General features: G+C 48.8%; 5 protein-coding genes across 5 annotated transcripts; all 5 read left to right on the forward strand.

The window, feature by feature from the left end:
• Positions 1-2,320: 2,320 nt before the first annotated feature.
• On the forward strand, positions 2,321-2,635 carry DEU56DRAFT_800510 (uncharacterized protein). Its single transcript, XM_041353090.1, has 2 exons — positions 2,321-2,567; positions 2,614-2,635. The coding sequence occupies exon 1, from the start codon at positions 2,370-2,372 to the stop codon at positions 2,559-2,561; it is 192 nt and encodes a 63-aa protein (XP_041209098.1). The 5' UTR covers positions 2,321-2,369; the 3' UTR covers positions 2,562-2,567; positions 2,614-2,635.
• A 1,794-nt stretch (positions 2,636-4,429) lies between these two features.
• DEU56DRAFT_707667 (uncharacterized protein) lies at positions 4,430-6,068 on the forward strand (the record flags this gene model as incomplete). Its single annotated transcript, XM_041347446.1, has 9 exons — positions 4,430-4,486; positions 4,534-4,804; positions 4,863-4,887; positions 5,004-5,092; positions 5,145-5,249; positions 5,283-5,396; positions 5,447-5,697; positions 5,747-5,923; positions 5,970-6,068. Coding segments are annotated over 9 exons (1,188 nt in total), but the record flags the coding sequence as incomplete, so codon positions are not given.
• Positions 6,069-9,016: 2,948 nt separating this feature from the next.
• On the forward strand, positions 9,017-13,143 carry DEU56DRAFT_735589 (hydroxymethylglutaryl-coenzyme A reductase-domain-containing protein; the record flags this gene model as incomplete). Its single annotated transcript, XM_041348463.1, has 7 exons — positions 9,017-9,319; positions 9,375-9,776; positions 9,832-10,374; positions 10,478-10,714; positions 10,768-11,734; positions 11,788-12,640; positions 12,693-13,143. 7 exons carry the CDS (start codon positions 9,017-9,019, stop codon positions 13,141-13,143), a joined length of 3,756 nt encoding a protein of 1,251 aa, XP_041209100.1.
• Positions 13,144-13,455: 312 nt separating this feature from the next.
• Positions 13,456-14,419, forward strand: DEU56DRAFT_972423 (uncharacterized protein). The gene is made up of 2 exons (XM_041359487.1): positions 13,456-13,509; positions 13,563-14,419. Exon 2 carries the CDS (start codon positions 13,563-13,565, stop codon positions 14,406-14,408), a length of 846 nt encoding a protein of 281 aa, XP_041209101.1. The 5' UTR covers positions 13,456-13,509; the 3' UTR covers positions 14,409-14,419.
• Positions 14,420-14,798: 379 nt separating this feature from the next.
• On the forward strand, positions 14,799-16,254 carry DEU56DRAFT_325600 (uncharacterized protein). Its single transcript, XM_041345678.1, has one exon. The coding sequence runs from the start codon at positions 15,150-15,152 to the stop codon at positions 16,134-16,136; it is 987 nt and encodes a 328-aa protein (XP_041209102.1). The 5' UTR covers positions 14,799-15,149; the 3' UTR covers positions 16,137-16,254.
• Positions 16,255-20,292: the final 4,038 nt, after the last annotated feature.

Below are 20,292 nucleotides of genomic sequence, written 5' to 3' on the forward strand. Positions count from 1 at the left end.
GTCCAATCCAAAGGCGCCAAATCGAGCTTCTTTACGTCAGATGGTTAGCACCCTTGACCGACCACCGGTCGGGAATGAACCGCGCTCGACTTCCAAAAGTCGCTTTCGTCGAAGAGTCCGACCGCGATGCCTTTGGATTTCTTGATCCCAGTCAGGTTATCCGAGGTGCACATTTGATTCCCGCTTTTGCCTCTGGGCGCGGAACCAGTTCCCTTCACGAAGGTCAGTCATTTGCACGTCAGTGTGGTGATTTAGACGACTGGGAGGCTTATTACGTCGGAATGTAAGCCCGATCTCGCATTTGCTGCCCTTAATTCGAGCTGATGGTTGATTGTTCAGATTCGTTGACCGGGATATGTTCATGCGTTATACGCACCACGGAATTGGGCATCCCACCATCCTACGGGAGATAACAAGAGATTGCACCCGCGAGGACCTCGCGGATGGCCAAAATGACAATGGGGACTGGGAAAGCGATGTTCGTCGCTGCGATGATGACAACGAGAATGGTGGAGGTGATGACGATGATGACGGAGGTGGGGAGGAAGATGCAGAAGACAGCGAAGAGAATGGGGAAGATACGGAACAGGAGTGCGATGACGAAGAGCCGCCGTGTGCCAACGATGATCCGGATGATTGGATGGAGGACTCTGGTGAGAATGAAGAAGATAACTACATGTATTTCTGACTGAGTATGTCAGTGACCACTCTCATTATGATCATATGATACAGCACCCTCACGGTGACGCAGGCTTCAAACAAATGTACATAACTTCAACTTGTTGAACGAGGATGAATTCTCAATGAGAGATCTGCCAGGTTGCCACCGATTATTCGTACAAGGTTTTTCCGTCTTGCCACAATTCTGTAAATCAGCACGCCTGGTGCGAGAGCTGGTGTTGATATTCGACTGGATAATGAGAATAAGCGAGGTTCACGTTCGACAACACGTTCCCTTGGTAAGATACAGGACACTTCACTCCGAAGCGATAGGTACTTGCCTAGGCTGACTGAGATTTGTATCATATACATCGAGTTTACTCTCAGTTCTCGTGTTTTCTAAACAAGATCTCACCGGGTTCCGAGTCACTCAGGCTGATGCTATTACTGGGACAGTAATAATTTGATATCCACGTTCAAGTTGCAGCGTGTTGGCAATGCGCTTGGAAAAGCCCTGAAAAAGCTTGAAAATCTCAAGGATAAAAACAATCCAAAAGGTTGAGAGGAGCGTGTCTGCAGCCGCAATGGGCGGTTTGTCACAATTTTGTTACCAAGCCTAAAGCTAAGTTAGATTTGTTGACTGGTCCCAAAGGACACCCCCCACAGAAAGGTTATGAATACCATCTCAGGTGGAAACATAAATCAAGGAAATCCCGAACGATCAACAAGATTGGGAGGAGGCTGCCGTCATGTCTTGTCTGCTGCGACAGAGACATGTAACAAATTTTTTACGCAAGACAATGCTAATTTAAATCTTTCGACAAGCGCCAAAGGCACTTCCTACAAGAAGGTTTTGCATAATCTCATAATTTAAAACACACATAACAAAAAACGAGAGACATCAAAGAGGTACAAGAGGACTCAGAGGAGTGCGCTGACATCCCTTGCTGGTCTTCATGGCTACTGGTCTCGACTTTGTTGTGAAGTCCCACACTATTCTACATTTGTTCACGAGTGCCAAAGGCACCTCCTACCAGAATGTCTTGGATGAAGTTATAATGCAAAGCATGAGTAAGACAAAATGGCAATGGTCAAAATATTTCGTGCCGGTACACTACCACCACTCACCGGCTGCAAGGGAGGAGTGTAGTTACATTGTCGTTGACTGTTCATGTTACTCTGGGTTTCTAGGCATTCGCCAAACGGTCTTCTCATGAGAAGATCTTGAATAGCAGTTCAGTTCAACGCATAAACAGGGAAAAATGAGAGCCGTTAAATAGGTGGAGGGTTTTGCGCTGTCGTGCATCGTTGGTCTTAATGGCCGCAAATCAAGACTTAGTTATGAAATCTCACGTTATTATACATTCGTTGACGAGTGCCAAAGGTACCTCCCACGCGATTGCCTTGGATGAGCTTGCGGCGCAAAGTGTGATTGAGGTAAAATGACAATGCTCAGAATATTTGGCATATGTGAGCTACCATCCCTCGTCGGCTGCAATTGAGGAACATCATAACCTTGTCGTGTACCACTCATTTTACTCTAGATTTGCAGGCGATGTATCTAGAAATCAAATTTCTTATAGTATAAATGGCGATATTTAGCAGGAGCAGCATTCTGCCCTTATATAATTCGCACGGGTACAATATCAAGGCCTCATCGGTTTACTGATGATTTGTGAGTCCGAGTCGCACTTTCGGTCCATATTGTCATGCAACCAATGACATTTCGGTCTACTGTGGTGCTTGCTGTTGATATCAGCTTTCTCGTGGTCCCGTCTGTCGTGAGTCAACCATCCGCGATCCTTCTAGCACATCTGTCTACCCTCTGTACCATTGGCTCATCATTAGTCGCACTATTCTTGGTCGGACAAATCAATGACAGTTTACGTGGCACCACTTGAGAAATGGTAAATTTCTTTTTCCTTCATTTGACTGAATTCTTTACACCCACAGGCCTCTTTCATGGTAGGAATGTCGCACTCTGTGCTTGGTCTCAAAGCCCTGCCCTAATGCTCAGTCTCCCGTTTGCTCTTCTAATTTGGGGGTGGCTCATTCTTCGACAGATTGATATTTTTTGCTGCAGCGTTGTCCATCCCGATTCTCCGCACTTCCAGCGTTGTTGCCTTCTCGATCATATCGTCAATTCAGGTCGCCATATTCATCCTAGTGATTTGGCTCGTGCTGGCTGCCAACGATCGTCACATTTTTCAACTTGAGGACCTGGATAACAGAACAAGGTTCACCTCAAGCTGCGGTCGCCATCAGCTCTCATGTCTAATATGTGCAGTCTGGATCTTATGTGAGACTTTCTGTGGTGCGTATCTGGTGTTTTTTATTCATGTGATACTCGTTTTCCCCAGGGTTTTCATCACTGCCGCACTCAGGACTTCGCAGCTCTGTTTGCTCCAGATTGATATTCATTACTAGCGCGAGGCTTGTCGACCACCACTTACACCATATTGGGCAACTGCTGGCAATACCCGCCACACTATTTTGTTCACTTCACTGAAACCCCGATCACATCACAGCGAACAAGTGGTCGGTAGAAAACTGGGCGCCACTGTCAACCACAGGAACACGCGCCCGGAAACACCATGAGGACGATGATGCGCGGAGATCAAGGACACTTAAGCGAACAACCAAAACAGACCATAGGTAATAATAGCACTACTACTCAGAATTAACTTTTTGTGAATCATTACAGGGACTGCAAGCAAAGCGCACGGGAATAAGATGGATGCGATAGCACTTAGTATTGTAACGAACTTGAAGAGGTGAGAGCTACATTAGGAGCTTCAGCTAAGACATACACTAAATCATATTCTACACAGGATGGGAAAGTATCAGTAGTAGGTAGCCGGTGGGTAACACCTAAAATATCTACTTCGCTAATACAAAGAACGTAAAAGAAAGGCAGCAAACAGTTCCTGGTCTTACATATTTTTTCCCCTTGTTAATTCTCCTATCCCTTCTGCCAAGACTATCGTTCTGCCTTCTCGTCCGACGCTAGCAGACAGTCTTGAGTTTTTGCACTTGCCTCCATTGATCTGATCAATCATGCATGGAAGTGACATTCGCATGTTCATCTCCTGGTTGAGGCGCATCGTCAAAGCTACTGCATTTCGGTCATACAGGAGTCTCCTCTCTGTCCTCCTGCGACTGATCCGACACTGTCAATTTGTCGTGTATAGGAAGGAAGGGAATTTTCGAGAGCGGCCCGGGCCGCCCGTAGCATTAAGCTCTCAGCCAGCAACTAACCAATCCGAGCCGACGCCTCCTGTGAGCCTCGCAGTGCCGTTGCTTGAGGCACCTCTACAGAGTCTACACAGCCAAGGGTCCCAACCTGAAATGAACACTCAGAATCTTCAGATGGCAACTCCCGAGCTTCATGGAGGGTCGAACGACGCAGCTTTGAATACAGACTCTCCCCCGAACTCTTCTGCACCATTGATGTCGAGCTCTTTCCTCGACCTCAGTTTCACTGAAGTGGGCATCACCACGCCACTGCTTCTTGCGGCACCTGGACAGACCCCTGATATCACTCTAACTCCCATTATACCAAACCAGGTCAAACGATACGGGAGGAATGTGCGAATGTAAGCAAAATTTATTTCGAGCAAGTTGCCGCTCTAACCCTTACTTGCAGTAAAGATGAGTTTGAGGTATTCTTGGTTCAGAAAGGTCCTTTGGACTGCTCAGAGTAAGCATGTTGGTGAGAGAGCCAGTGACAAGATTTAAATGAACCTGTAGGGAGCTTGCTGCAGTAGAAGGATGGGAGCCGCTCACACACCCAGAAGGGTCTTTGTTCTTCTATCACCCATATAAAGTGCGTCTACCGCCGGCTCCTACGCGTCTTTACTCAAATCACACCAGAGAGTTTTCACTGATGCCGATGTTCGAGATCCTGAAACTGCTATCAAATTGGGCAAAGCTGTTGAGAAGGTGTACGAGGAAGCGCGCGATGCAAACATTGTCTTGCATCCATCTGTCGAACTCGCGTTGGAGCTCATAGTGAAGGATGGCGCAGAATCGTGGGGCTATTACTTTGCCGACCACGAAAGACGTGTCATTTTCTGGTTCAAAGACCACAAATCTCATTCCCTCATGCGTCGTGTTCGAGGTGTAAAGCGCAAGAGCCACATCAGTAAGTTCTTTCCACGAAATACTTTCCTTTCGAGCTCCTGTAATTGCATCGCTCCCAGAGTATGCACTAGAAGCACAGTACTGGTTCGTATGACCTCTCGAAGTACGAATGTTTCCCCCACTTGACAGAAGTACACGACCTCACACTTTGCAACAGCCCTTTTCTACCTCACATGATTTAGAGATCATGATATTGACAGGAATCATATCGAACTATTCCCATACAAACGCTTCCTTCCGGAAGATGTTGTCGTGGAACTCAAAGAACTTCTCATACATGCTCAAGCAGGTGTGTAAAGACCAATAAGTGTTTCATGCCATAAGAGATTGACTCGTGGTAGACCATATACTTTTTGAAACATCCCTAGTACCTTTTACTGCAGACCAGGTTACTAGCATGCTCGGGCTTATTGATCCTCTCATGAGTGAATCATTCCCTGATGCGAGTTGTTGTTGTTGATGTTTTTTTTTCCAGATAGTGCTAACAAGGAACGCGAGCACTCTGCATGGATCGCAGGTAAGGCAATCACGGACAGTCGGCTGTTTGTTTCTGATATGCATGTCTATTTCAGCTAGATGGATGAAAATCTTCTGTGAGCTCCAGCTTGTGGTCTGCGATGCCGTTTCCTGACTACTTTGCTAGGTAATGCCAAGTTTAAGAATTTTTGTGGACAACCAGGCGCCCGACTTGACATAGACCGATCGTTGTATAGAAAATCTGGCAACCAGCCACCACCGTTCAGTTTTAGCGTCATGAATGTGTTTTTGTTCAATGTCCCTCGTTCTCAATGGCGGAGTGTTAATAGGATATGGGTTGATAAAGCTATCATCTGGCCGCGGTGGAGAAAATTTCGCGATAGACTCACCACTGAATGGAATGGATACGCGTTATTTGTGAGTCGTACTTTTGCTTTGTATTGTCATGCGATCAATGATGTGTCAGTCTACTGTGATGCTTGCTGTTAATATCAGCTTTCTCGCGGTTCCATCTGTCACGAGTCAATCATTCGTGACTGATTTAGCATATATGTCGGCTGTCTTTACCATTGGCTCATTAGTATCCACACTATTCTTGGTTGGACAAGTCAATGACAGTCTACGAGGCACCACTGAAGAAGTGGTAAGTTTCTTTTCTGACTGTTTGACTGTATCCTTTACGTCTACAGGCCTATTACATGCAAGACATGCCACGTTCTATGCTAGGCCTCGAGGGCCTTGCCCTTATGCTCAGTCTGCCATTGGGACTTTTGAGTTGGGGGTGCGTTTCTGGCTACATTCCACGGGTCGGTGGCTCATTGTTTGACAGAATGGCATTGTTTACTGCGGCTATGCTCATCAACTCTCCTGCTGTGACCGCCTTAGTTGTAATACCAGTTGTGTTCACCATATTGGTCCTAGTTTACACGAGGCCCATATTGGCAGATGATGCTCACGTTGGAGACCACTGGCTTCACGTGTGGTACCGCAACACACAGCGTCGCATCTCTCTTCTGTGGCACTGGATCATAGAACGAATGTCACGTACAGTCACCACCCCATCTCATGTTTAATTTGTCTAGTCTGTGATTGCAAGGACTTTCTGTAGCGCGTACAAACTGGTGTTTTGGTTGATTTATATTTTATACCTTACCTCCTGAATATTCATAGTAGCAGTCCCAACTCCGTTTCTTTTTCGAAGCCATGCTGCCAGGTCTCGTGGCGGTACAAGCACGACGGAAGCTGTGTAAAGCTAAAATCACGAGCGCCCATCCCGGGTCACGGTCAGTGTATGTCCGGTAGCTATCGCCTTAAGCTTAGAAGGTACTAGCTTAGAATGTTTATGGACTTTTCTGAACTGTGGATGACAGCGTTACTTTGCCGAGGGTCGGATGGTCTCCCTCGAGTCTTGACATGGACTTGTCACACGATTGAGTCCTATATACATGGATCGCACGCGCGGAACTCATGATGTAGTTGCTAAATTCAGAAACAGTATGTACGTATGATGTCAATCAAGACAGGCGCAGGTGATCGCAGGCTGGCAGCGCGTGAAGCAGCGCCGTCACGACTACATAGCACGATGCCGTTGATCCCGCTGTCGGACGGACAAGAGATAAGATGAGTTCACACACTCACGTATATATAACATAGATCAGCACAGGAACATTTACGGCGGTTGGGGTAGCAAGTCAAAAGCATAACGGATGCTGTGATCCGCACATAAGAGCTGGGTGGATTCATCCAGCGAGCCTTCTCAAATTCATCTGAGTCAAAACGTCACTGAGTCTCACGGAGCGTGACGTTTGTTTCATTGAAAGGAAAACTTGCCACATGATATTAAGTAGACTCGTCGCGATGACCCACTAGGATGTTACTTCATCCCCAGCGGGTTACAGTCAGTGCGAATCCGAGGACCCTGGGAACCGTAGTGCACTTTCATTGTCTGGCATGATCCGGATGACCATGACAGAGCTGAGAAGCGATCCAGAAGGGCCTAGTGATTAAGTTACGGTAAGGATGGTTGACTGACCACTCACTCAATGAACCTGAATCGTTTAATAATCTGCGCGGTCAATTGGGCGAGGCTCGTTGAGTCGTTTAATAACCGGATATAATAATACGTGCTGTGGCACGTTTGATTGAGCAGGTCCGCTGGTAGCTCACTGGTTCAGAGGGAGTGGTACGATTTAATATTTATTGATTAAAAGCACTGCAAGTCGAACGCTGAAGAAGCATCATTAAGATTCATTCGCTTCGGTTAGCTACCGAACATCATACGAGCGATGAAGGCCCACTGGTGGGGAGTCCCAGGGACGGGATTGAGAGATTAGAAAGGATAACGTACTTGAACGTTGTTATCATCGTGTCTTGCCGCGGACTGGCAGACTCAGTCTGGCCAGATAGACATGGCTTGGCCACTGCCTAAAAAAGAGAGCCATGACGCAAGTGGTGGTCGGCTCTAAGGGCGTGCGAGAGACCATCGCGAGACATGAGAGCAAAAGAGCATCATATGTGGAAACTGAGTGGAGTAGTACTGCCTGGTGTCTGTCTGTGGCCCTGGGTGCAAACAAGGAACGTCCAAGAAAGCATAGCCAGTGATATATGCATATACCGAGAAATACTTGGTTGTGTATGTAATATGGAAGGATGGCTTGATGGAGGTTGTTATCAAGCTGTGATGATAATGTAAAATTCTAGAGCGCAAGAACATGGAGGAACATGAAAACCTAATTTGCTGTGTTGTTGACAACGTTGATAACAAGATAAGTTGTTCGGTTGGGAAGATGCGGAGGAGAAAAATGAGCGGGCGTACAACATGCGTAGGATACCCTAGGATACCTTCTGTCTAATCTAGAAAAATACGAATGGCTAGCGACTTGTCTCAGTTTGAGACAGCAAGTACGTGGTACACTGAAAGTGGCAGTAAGTATTAGTGCTGTGAGACTGTGCACCACAGGCACGACTTTCCGGATCTCTTCAAATCACCGTGTTGAGACGAACTGGATGAGACCCCGAAGGTTGATGAGCTGGCACTGACAGGACGAGCTAATAGCTAAAGATGGTGTCCAACGTTCTAGTAGTCGTGATCGTCCATGATGTGGCGGTTTATCACGTTCCATTCTCGATGACTTGGGGAAAGGTCGAACCTTGAGAGGAATGGTTGCATTCCACGGTAACAAAGCACAATCGCAGTAGGCTATCGTGGGTGTCCTTTATGCGAATAGAGCGGCAAGATTAGCTTGAGGTTGGAGCCGGGTCTGTCGCGAGCTCGGGTCAAGGAGAAAGGGCCGGAGGAGGAGCGCGCAAGAGCAGTGCGGCAAAAGGGATGAAAGAGAACCGAACCGACTTTGGTGGTGACTGGGGTCTTGAAAAATGCCATAATTAGCCGATTACATTACCGCATGCAATGTAAATAAAAAGTGAGAAATGACGGTCGTACCATTCCCTGTCCCAATCATCCTTACAAGGCCTCTCATTCTATTGAGACTGGCCAACTGCCCTTGTAACCTGCCATAACATTAGGCAGTCGTTCCCCGACTCTTGCTCACCGCGATCTTGGCTTGCACGAGCGTGTCGTCCTCCACGGTCAGTATCCGCTCTCCGTAAATCTCGACTCCGCTTTCTTTCGCTTCGTAGCCAATTACTCACAGAGCTCGGCTTCTTTTTAACAGCTTCTAACGCGTTAAATTTCCATCCCATCCCTCTCACCTCTTCCTTCTTCTAGGTGATCACAATGCGGTCCATCCTCCAGCCTCTGGCTGGACGCACCGTCTTCGCTCCAATTGAAACAATCGTCTTCTTCGCTATCGTCGGCACTCTCGCATACTTCCAGGTCCTTTCAGCAATTAAACACTCTTCATTCTTCGCCCCATCCGTTCCTTCAACACTCCGTCCAGCCCATGCACTACTGCGTGATGGCGAGTGGGTCGGCGTCGACGAAGACTGGTATTTGAAACGCGTTAAAACAGCAGACTCTCGTCCAGTGGAATTACAACAATTAATCTTTTCATTAGATTCCGCCCAGTCTTCGGTCGCAGTCAGTCTCCTCTAATTTTGTTGTCGTCTCATCATAGTAACGCGTTTATGGTTAGGTCGCTGCGGACTCCGCCCCCGTTGACCTCGTATCCTTATCACAATCTATTGATAATATTACACACCATATTGCTCACAAGCTCTCCACCCCATCGGGCGAGACTTACACGTCACTATGCTATTATCCAATCACTGGCGAATCTTTGTTACCCGCTTCATGTTTCACCACCGCATCTCTCCAGACTTCGCGCTCAAAGATGGTTACGCTGTCTTTTGCTGCTGGCGCTAGCGATGCATTTATAGACGCGTTGAACCATCAACCCACCTTTACGGCTGATGAACTAGGAGTCAGATACCAGATAGAGACGCATGTCACGGAGACAATCGGAGAAATGAAAGGTGGTAAATGGATGGCTTACGCTGCACGAGCTCTAATCGTCCGTTTCTGGGAGCTTACCAAGGTCAGTAGGCCGAAAAATATTCTGCCATGTTTCGTCATACTCACATGCAATGTAGAAAGCGGACTCGCTCGACATTCTGCTCGTTCTTGTTGGTTACATCCTCATGCACGCGTCATTCATTCGTTTGTTCTTCTCAGCTCGTGCTCTTGGTTCCAACTTGAAGCTCAGCCTTGCGATCTTGTCATCATCCATCCTCGCGTTCATGCTCGCTCTCCCCATCTCGCACTACCTTGAGATTCCTCTGGATCCAATCAGTCTCACCGAAGCTCTGCCCTTCTTTGTGTGCACGGTTGGCTTCGATAAACCCCTCCGTCTTGCGGCTGCAGTGTTCAATCACCCTCATTTGTTATCTCCCGTTAAAGAGGGCAGGTGGCGTGGGCAGATGAAACCCGCCGGCGAGGTAGTCATGGAAGCAATTGAAAACAGTGGCAATGCCATATTGCGCGACTACGCACTGGAGATTGCAGTCCTCGCTATGGGCGCCAAAAGTAAAGTTGGTGGCCTGAAGGAGTTCTGTGCGCTTGCCGCACTTACCCTGACATTGGATTGTGTTCTATTCGGTACCTTTTATGCTGCCATGCTGGCAATTATGGTTGAGGTGAGTTGTCATGTGATTTCCTTCTTTTGGCACTGGGGTTAGGGTCACAATGACTCTTGTTGTGATTGTTCTGAACAACGCTCATGGGCATCTTATTGTTTAGGTCCGGAGGATCAAAGCAGCTCGTGACATGACCAGGTCCCGGAGCTCAAATAATCTGACTACTGAACGCAAACCAAGTGCTCTCGTCCGTTCGCCACCTCAAGTCCAGGACAACAGCCTTAGCCGCCAGCTTTCAGAGACCCTATTGGGTGTCAAGGGTTCTATGCTCAGACAGAAGAACAGCCCACCGCCAGAAGTTAAGGAAGAGAACCCTCTTGCACGCCTGAAGCTTCTTCTCGTACGTAACTGCCGTACTTGACCTTCTCCCCTCTCTGATGTTCTTTCGAATAGATCGTATCTTTCCTGACGCTGCACATTTTGAACTTCGCAACCACTCTCACACCCGCAACCATCTCGAGATACCAAACTCAGACTTTGATTGACTCTGCGGTCAGCGAGTACTCTGTGTCGCACAAAGTCGACATTACGTCTCCTGCCATTGCTAGTGTGCTCGCCAACCTTGCCGCTATTGACATAACGTTCCAGGCAGAAGAAGAAGCCATCGTATCTGCTCCTGCCGATCTCCTTGTTAAGATTGCCCCGCCCCTATATATCCGTGTCACACCACCTGGTCCTGTTCGTCCCCGCGCACTCTTCAGATCTACGGAGGCACTCGAGAGCTTCATGACTGGCTGGACAACACTCGTCGGCGACCCCATTCTGTCAAAGTGGATCGTGATTGTGCTTGCTGTCAGCGTCGCGCTCAACGGTTACCTTCTCAAGGGCATTGCTGAGGGTGCCATGCGTGGACTACAGCCCAACAACGTGCGGTTCAGATCGGTTGTTGCTGAGAAACGCGAGAAGGATGATGAGGAAATTGTGACACCTGGGGTTAAGACCGCTGTTGGACGCAGACGGTCGTCCTTCATGGTTGGTGATTCGAAGCCGCCTTCGCCGAGTTCTTCAGATTCCGAGAAGCCTATTGCCCGTCCCCTTGCTATCCGCCCTATGCGTGTCCTCGCACCCATTGCAATTCCTGCTGCCAGTGGTGTGTCTGCACAAATGCTCGACATGAAACTCCGCGCACAAGCTGCACCCGAACCAAGAGAGGACCAGCCGCTTCAGTTCCCTGTCCGGTCATTGGAGCAGTGCATTGAGATCTTTGAGAATGGGCCTCGTCCTGCTTCGGCTGCTCTTGCGACGTTGAATGACGAGGAGGTTGTCATGCTTGCGCAGAACGGAAAGATTGCGGCGTATGCATTGGAGAAGGTACTTGGTGACCTTGAGCGGGCTGTGACCATCCGTCGCGCATTGATCTGTAAGTTCATGTTCATCATTTCTCGTGGACATGAGTGCTCATATGATGCCTAGCCCGTGCAACTCTCACTCAGACCCTTGAGTACTCGGATGTCCCCATGCACAACTACGACTACTCTCGTGTTCTTGGCGCGTGCTGTGAGAACGTTGTCGGCTACATTCCTATCCCGCTTGGTATTGCCGGCCCACTCAACATCGATGGCGAGCTTGTCCATATCCCCATGGCTACTGCTGAGGGTACACTCGTTGCCTCTACTTCGCGTGGTTGCAAGGCTCTCAACGCGGGTGGAGGTGTCACAACGGTCCTCACCAACGACGCCATGACACGTGGACCTGCCATCGACTTCCCTTCCATCGTCATGGCTGCAGAAGCTAAGCTATGGATCGACTCGGAGGAAGGCTTTGAGATCATCCGTGAGGCATTCGAGTCAACGTCGCGTTTCGCCAAGCTTCAACGCCTCAAGACTGCCATGGCTGGTCGTACACTCTTCGTTCGGTTCGCGACACGCACTGGTGATGCCATGGGCATGAACATGATTTCCAAGGGCACGGAGAAGGCGCTTGAGGTTATTCAGAAGCATTACCCGGAAATGATCACGCTTGCGCTATCAGGCAACTACTGCACGGACAAGAAGCCTGCTGCCATCAACTGGATTGAGGGACGCGGGAAGAGTGTGGTGGCTGAGGCTGTCATTCCTGGGAGGGTTGTCAAGAGCGTGCTGAAGACTACGGTTGAGGCGCTCTGCAATCTCAACACGAAGAAGAACTTGGTTGGAAGTGCTATGGCTGGTTCGATTGGTGGCTTCAATGCCCATGCCGCGAACATCCTTACTGCGGTATTCTTGGCTACTGGTCAGGACCCTGCGCAGAACGTGGAGAGTTCGAATTGTATGACCCTCATGGAGCCGTAAGTCGCCATTAACATCACCTGACTGCGTGATACTGACGACTTTTGGTAGAACTAACGACGGTGAAGATCTGCTTGTGACTATATCTATGCCCTCGATTGAGGTTGGCACTGTCGGTGGGGGTACCGTTCTCGGTCCCCAGGGCTCTGTTCTCGAGATGCTCGGCCTCAAGGGCGCACACCCAACTACCCCCGGCCATAACGCACAACGCCTTGCTTGTATTATTGCTGCTTCCGTCATGGCTGGTGAACTTTCGCTTCTCAGTGCTCTCGCCGCCGGTCACCTCGTCCGTGCGCATCTCGTCCACAACCGCTCCCAAGCCAACACCCCAACGTCGTCACGGCCCGTTACCCCCGGACTCATCGCCAGCGACATTGTTTGGGAGCAAAAAACCGCCGAGAAAAGTCTCGGATCGCGGCCTGATCCTGTCCTCTTACATTCGTTATCGACGACATCATTACCCCCATACACAGCAAACCCGGAGAGTGAGACCAAGCAGTAGCAGACTGTGTCTTCATACTGACAGAACTGCGACACTTTCATGTCTGACGCTCAAGCACTCTTTTCGTCGTCTCATACTCATCTATATACATCAATATCTTTTTCCCTTGCTTTGGCTCAGCATCTAGACGGAAAAATAGCTATAGGATTTTTTTTATCTATGTATATTTGTAGCCAGATAGCTATACTACGTATGCGAGCTTTTTGAATGCTTGTACTTGTGAGAGCGCTCAATGAATATGTGCGGCACCTAAGACAGTTGTGACGTCAGTGGTACCACCCTGCTAGGTAAATCATGCTCAGCCTTCTTCAGCTGCTTCCATCACATCGCACAGAACACTACACGATAGCTGCAAAAACAACAGAAGTGAAGTGATTTTCACTGACTGACTATCCTTGTTTATAATATTTCACCCCTAGATGGCCAATCTCATTCGTTCTGCAAAGTCAAGCTGCGACTGGGATGACAACGAGCTCATGGCATACAATATAATGTTCACTGCTATACCAGCACATCAATTCTTTCCCCAGGAGACAGATGTCCCTCTAACCCTGGTAGGCCTTGATTCCGGGCTCACCAAAGATGAGGTGTCCTCTTACGCCCAAGTGTCGCCCGCCACCTTTCATCTTCTCGCACGTCTCCACTTTGCCATGGATCCGAGGCAGGCTGAATATGAGCCGGTGATTGTCAGCTTGGCTTCTGAAGTTCTCGACAGATTTGGCTTCCAAAAGCGTCAGACTTGCCTATTCAGAGAGTACACTATCCCATTGCTGATCTGCGATGATACCAACCAAGTCGCATGCATAAGTGTATGCCTTGTATCGGATCCATCAAACAGCTTGCTTGTTCTACTAGCGGCCAAGACGCTGATGGGACCTTCAAATGTCGAAGCATGTATGGTCGCAGGAGCCATTGCGACATACCAGTTCAACAATAACAGGCGGCGAGAGATGGGTCTGCATCCACTTGATGCCATGACTATGCCTTGCATCACCATGGTTGGGACACGTCCCGCCTTCTATCTGGTGCCCGTCACCAAAGCGTTGAGTGAGGCGGTCATTTCCGGTCAATTTCCGTCAGATAGGACTGAGGTTTTGAAGTGTGAGGTCGCAAGTGACCACGATGGAGGCATGGAGGTACCGGAATACAGGCGCGTTGCTTTCCAGTATTTTGTTGCATTCCAATCCCTTGCGCAAAGCCACTGGGAAAAGTTCCTTAGTTTTGATCAAGTTTTGCTGCCACCTACGAATTACCATACGGATTGAACTTATGAGTCATCTGGTATCTGCATTTGCCACACCTTGACCTTCACTTGCTGCACGACGTCGGATGGCCATACATGGCCTGACGCCAACACGCTCACTCCTTTGGCCTCATTGCCCGCCAATAATGCTAAAAGCGCTTAGCTGGTAGCCTTTGAGTAGACGCTTTACGTGAAGGGCGAATATCAAGCGATGATATTGTGCAAGCTAGACCGTCACTTTCTTTCTTCTTTCGGTCCCAAGAACATTGCTTCTTCTTCCAATAGCTATGGTCCAAATTCAGAATTTGGAATATCTGCTTCTTATGCGATACCCTCTGATACTCCCGCAGCACGCCTCCCAGCGGAAAATCACCCCCTACAAGACTCTTTGAACAATCGTCAGAAGATAGCGCTGGCTCTGTGTCATCTCATTTAACACGACCCGAACGCAGAAACAAGGAGCCTGATTCCTCACATAATCGCATGCGGACCATCACTTCGCCATTGCCGACTCGAGCTCTCGCCCATCCAGCCGGGCATCGAATAGGTCGAGCTTGATTCCAGTGCCCTCAACATCTAAGAGGAATGGTCTTTTCAGCAGCGGCAATTTTGCTTCTTCTGCTCCTAAAGCCAACAATGAAGAGAAGTTCAAGAAGGGTCATCACAAGTGATCGATGGAGTTTACGGAGTCAGTGGGAAGTATTCAACATCAGGCTAGCATGCACGGTGCATTTGGGGACGAGGATATGGTGTTGGGTCAGATATGTATTTCCCTTATCCTTTCAATATACCTTATCTGGATTCTGCAGCGAGTGATGAGGAATCTGTATCGGACTTTGCTCCGCGTTTGACTGCTCCAGACATACGACCTTTGAATTTTTTCCCCGACGATGCTCCCAGCGAGACAGAGACAGAGGTTCTAGTGTCTCCACCATCCTCTCCACCAAGACAACACTCACCCGTTCAGGCACCTCATGGCGTTTCTGTCGATGATGAAGCACGTCTCCATAGAGCTCTTTCCTCAACTTCAGCGACCTCCTTCCCACCTCCTACTCCAGACTATTCATTAAAATCCTCTCGGCCCCAAGAGCAGACGACACCATCCTCTTTCACTCCGCCGGGAACGTCGTCACTGGCCAGTATCGTCCCTCAGGATGAATCTTCTTTTGTCATTCTCAACCTTGTGTTCACAACTCCGCCGTGTCGTCTTTTGTCAAGCACTTCCATCCTTGACTTCTGCACCCCGTCTCCACCCCATGACCTCTCCAATCTTTCTGCTCTCCCTTCATCTTCTGAGGATGAGGTAGAGACGCGCGAGGCGGATGTCACTCCCATACGAGTCAATGTCAATGAGGGTGGCCTTTCCAATCCGAACTACACAGCGATGAACACCCTGAGACTTCCCGGAGCATGGGCTGCTACGCCTGTACCACCCAAGCACCTGAGGGAAACATCACCACTTCCTGCTTCGTTTGAGTTGACTCTGCCTGCACCATCGCCACCGACGCCTTTCTCTCGAGCCAATTCTGAATCCGAGCGGAGCTCGAAGACTGAGTCCCCGGCAGGCAATGGGCTACTCATGCCAAAACCTTCTCTGTCGCGTGCCAACTCTCTTGCTTCACGCACCCCGGCTCCCCTGGTGCATGTATGTCGACCCCAAACCAACCTACAACGCAGCATGGACAGAATGGCTGTACCGATCAGTCCCAGTTTGGTTCTATCGGAACGAGAAAGAGCATTCTCAAAGTGATGTCACGGAATCAGAGGGTTCAACTGCTGAAGTTGAGCACCAAAGATCTCCTTCATCCTCCGGGTGCGTATCTGCGCCTGACTTTCTGCCCGACATCCCTGCACGGCGAGCGGAGACCGTCCCTTCAACAGACATGGCCCTGTGCGCTGCATCGGTGAACCTGCTTGGGAGAGGTGGGGAGAACGCCCTTACACCGGACATGGCCACCTACGTGACTATCATTATGATACTGCATGCTACTGTAGAGATACGACACTAGGTTCGTCACAGGTCACAGCCATCAACGAATCGAACCTATTTGGTGTGACTGTCACACCAATTTTTTGGGGGCCGAAGCTAATTTGTGACACGTGGTAAAAACATACAGAAAAACATATAAAAAACATACAAAAAAACATATAAAAAACAACAATGCCCAGCTAGATTCTACCTGTTACTTCTCAACTTTACAATAAGATATGAATCAGACAAGAAGCCTTGACAAAATCACGATTTCCGAAGCTATTTTTTATGTGGTCACAGGTGACAGGGTAATTCGAAGCTGTGACACTAAGCGTGACTTTGTCACGTGCTGCACGTGACGAAGCTAGTGTCGTATCTCTACAGTATCTATATTTTTTCTTTCTCTGGTATCGTCGAAAGGCTTGGCTGAATGCTGTCTGATATTACCATTTAGTATTGTATATGCATATGTTGCATGAGTACATACTTATGCATATGTAGAGCGTTGAATCAATTTTACGCCAGGATAAGGTCTCGCGGTTTGTTAGGCAAGCGGAGTCCCCCAGCTCCGTGCTCGGGGGACCCGATCAAATTTTATTGCGAACCGAGAACTAGAAAGTACACGACGAGGCAATGTGATAGAGTGCGAGTCTGAGTCTGGAGGATGGGTGCTTTTGGGTGAGCAGACCTCAGCAGAAAAAAGGTCGAAATAAAACATGAGTGACGGGAAACCGGCAAGATAGAGATACTAAAGGGCTAGTGATTTTTTTTTTTTTTTTTTAATATATGTTGTTATGTTGTATGTTTTGTGGTCTTGACGCCAGTGAGAATCGAGGAGTAGAGTACGATGAAGAATAGAAATTGATTTGGTGATGGTTTGATGAGTGAATCAAGAAGTGTCGTTGTGTGTATTTGAAGGCGCGCGAGCTGAGCCGTGAAGGAGAGCGTTTAGTAAGAACGCATGTTGGCGTATATACTTTTTAAATTCATCAGAGGACCACCGACCTGCCGCTTGAATAAGATCTGGGGTCATTCCCGCGATCGCTAATGCTGTTGCTCCCCCAGCTCTCATGGAGTGACCGGAGAGCGCTGCTCCACAATGTTTGCGTAAACGTTGGAGGAACCAACTACGAGTTGGTATGGACCCGTTACTTGTTAGCCACAGTGCGGGACGGAATGCGAACGCGGTATCGCGATATTTGAAATAGCGACGGAGTAAAGGCAGGGGATCGAGTCCGATCACCGAATTTGAGAGAATGAGGATGGTCGAGCCAGTCCCCATACTATCAGTCTTTTGATAAGGCAGCGTGTAGGAGACGGAATTGGCAGTGATGACGAGGGGTGTGTCGCAGAGGTACTTTCCGATATGTTTGATGTTTGACAGCGTCTGGCCACGTCAGTTCTCCTAGTCGTTGCAAAGTTAAGAAACCGGTGAATAATAGTGCAAGGAAAAGGCTATCATCGTGTCCTGGTGAACTGAGTTCAGCGCGTGCTCGTTGAAGGTCATCCACGTTCAAAGGCAATTTCCTTTGAACTGGTTTTGACATGCGCCGTTTGCAGCCACGGAGAGTACGAGCGACGAGTGACGAACGGCGTGCAGCCCGTACCGATGGATAAGAATCTTCCAAGCGATTAGCGATGCCAGATAGATAAGAATCAACTGATCGTGGTTCTATATGGTGCGCGAGCCATACAACATAGAAAGATAGCGTGTCTGTTGTAGGGTCGATTGGAAGGTGGTGTAGTCGGCAAAACGTGATGTAGGAGTTGAGGTGAGAGTCATAGGCTGACGCCGTTGTCGACTCGATCGCGAAACCGAGTGCGATAGAGCGCTCGTATAAGAGACGCTCAGATGTCCAGGCTTCCCGTACGGGTTGCCTGGACGATGACGACACGTGCATCATTTTTCGACTCCCCCCAGCGCATCTCGAGGGGGTTCGAAATCAAAAAAGTTGGCCGTTGGGACCAACTCCAAAACTCGTTCGTTTTGAAAGCGTGATAGCGCATCTGCGATTGAGTTCTCGCAGCCACTGACATGTTCCACGCGCAAGTCTACCTCGTATTGGAGTAAAACATTGATTGCGGAGAGCAGGATAGAGTTGTAGGGCGGATGCGCGCGAAGTGAATTGAACATTGCCACGGTGTTAGTGTTGTCTGTATAGACGAGCATCCTTGATGGGGTTTCAGTCATGTTGCAAATGGCATGCACTGCTGAGCAGACGGCGAGGGCTTCGAAGAAAAAGATGGTGTCCTTTGGAGCGTTGGGAGGTAGTGGAGACTGACTTGCAAAATGGTCGTGAGGGAACCATAGACCCATGCCCAGTCCTGAAGCGTCCGTATAGGCTACTACGACATCATCTGAACGAGGGTCAAAATCCAGTGACTTGTAAAATAACAAGCCAGGGAGGCGATCAATGTGAGAAGCCATCCACGTGAGCTCGTTGATGATGGCGTTGTTAACGTGAAGTCTTGCGTGAGGCTTCGTCTTCCCGCGTATCTTCTCATAAACAGCGGAGAGACCTGGTTTAAGTAAAGGGAAGATATTAAAGCCCCACTCACACCATCCCGCGAGTTGTTGGAATTCGCGAAGCGTCCATCGAAAATTCTTCCCTGCGAAATGTCGTAAGTGTAGGACTAGTTCTTCCTTTTTGTGTGGTGGTAGCGTTGCCGACATAGCGTTTGGGTCAATGTCGAAACCAATGACTGTGAGCGGAGAGCCGAAGAGCTGTTTTGGACGATCGTGAGGGAGTCCAATCTCGTCCCAAAGCTGCAAGAGCCGAGTTTGTTTAGCTGGGAATTGACACTGGTACGGCGCATAGTACAGCATACGACCAGCTAACTCAAATGAGAATGAGTCGTCCATATAAAGTTTGAGGGCCTCGATCAAGGTTTGATGGATAGCGATCCATGCGACAAGTGACATAAAAGAAATCCAAACTTTGGGGGATCCACGCCCTCCAAAGTTGTTATTTCGATCAACATAACGTTGACCGCGAACCGTAAGCACCTGCTTGGCTTGCCACAGCGGGTGCATAGGTAATCTTCGAAACGCCTGGGATACGTCTGACTTGAACAAGACTAAATCTTCATCCGGATGCTCCCGTCGAAATTGTAGGAGTGATGCTCCTAGCGAATGTAAGCCGTCAAGCTTGGTGCCCTTAATAGCATCCGAGTCAATCATTGAGTTTAGTGAGAAGTCCCCCGCAGTGTGATCGACGACGAGGCGGAGCTTGTCAGAGTTCGGTTTAGGTACAGTGTGCATTGGAACACTATACATTCCTGGTAACAAGTCAGTCCCGAAACTATGAGAGACTCGCCCCAAACGAATCTCTTCGTTGAGTTGATCTTCAATGAATTTGATTTGTTCGTCCGTCTTCGCGCAAGTTCGCATTGAGTTATCATTTATTGATGGGTACGAGTCGTCTGATGCGTCTGCCCACGGCCAGAAACCCTCACGCAGGGCTCGACAGACAGATTGAACAAAAGGCTGGTTAGGGTGACCCGCTAAAAGTTCTTCGAACCGATCAACGTTGATTGGCGTGACTATCTTGAAGAGATCTGGGTGATTTGCAACTGTATGGGCCGCATCACTATCGGCGAGATATGAAGGTGCTGCTGGAACTGGTTCTGCATACTCTGAGGAGCGTGCAGTAGGACTAAATGAGATGTCTGTTGGTGACCATATCAACCCTCGGCGATGACGTGGATGTTTCAACGGTCCCTCAGGTTGGTTTGGACTTTCCATCTTCGACATGCTTCGTTTTAACGTGTCGGCGGCCGCATATTTGCCCATCTTGCTCAAAGTTGCAGATGTGGGCATATCGGCAGCTGGTTGCACTGCGCGTGCAGTCTCCGTTATTCCATTTTCGACAAGGGTCCCGTTTGACCGATGCCGAGGACTCACGTCCCGTGGACTTACTGGATTCTCCCGCAT

This window comes from Suillus clintonianus (genome assembly GCF_016758775.1).
Source record: "Suillus clintonianus strain FC179 chromosome Unknown DEU56scaffold_30, whole genome shotgun sequence".
Lineage (NCBI taxonomy): Eukaryota > Fungi > Basidiomycota > Agaricomycetes > Boletales > Suillaceae > Suillus > Suillus clintonianus.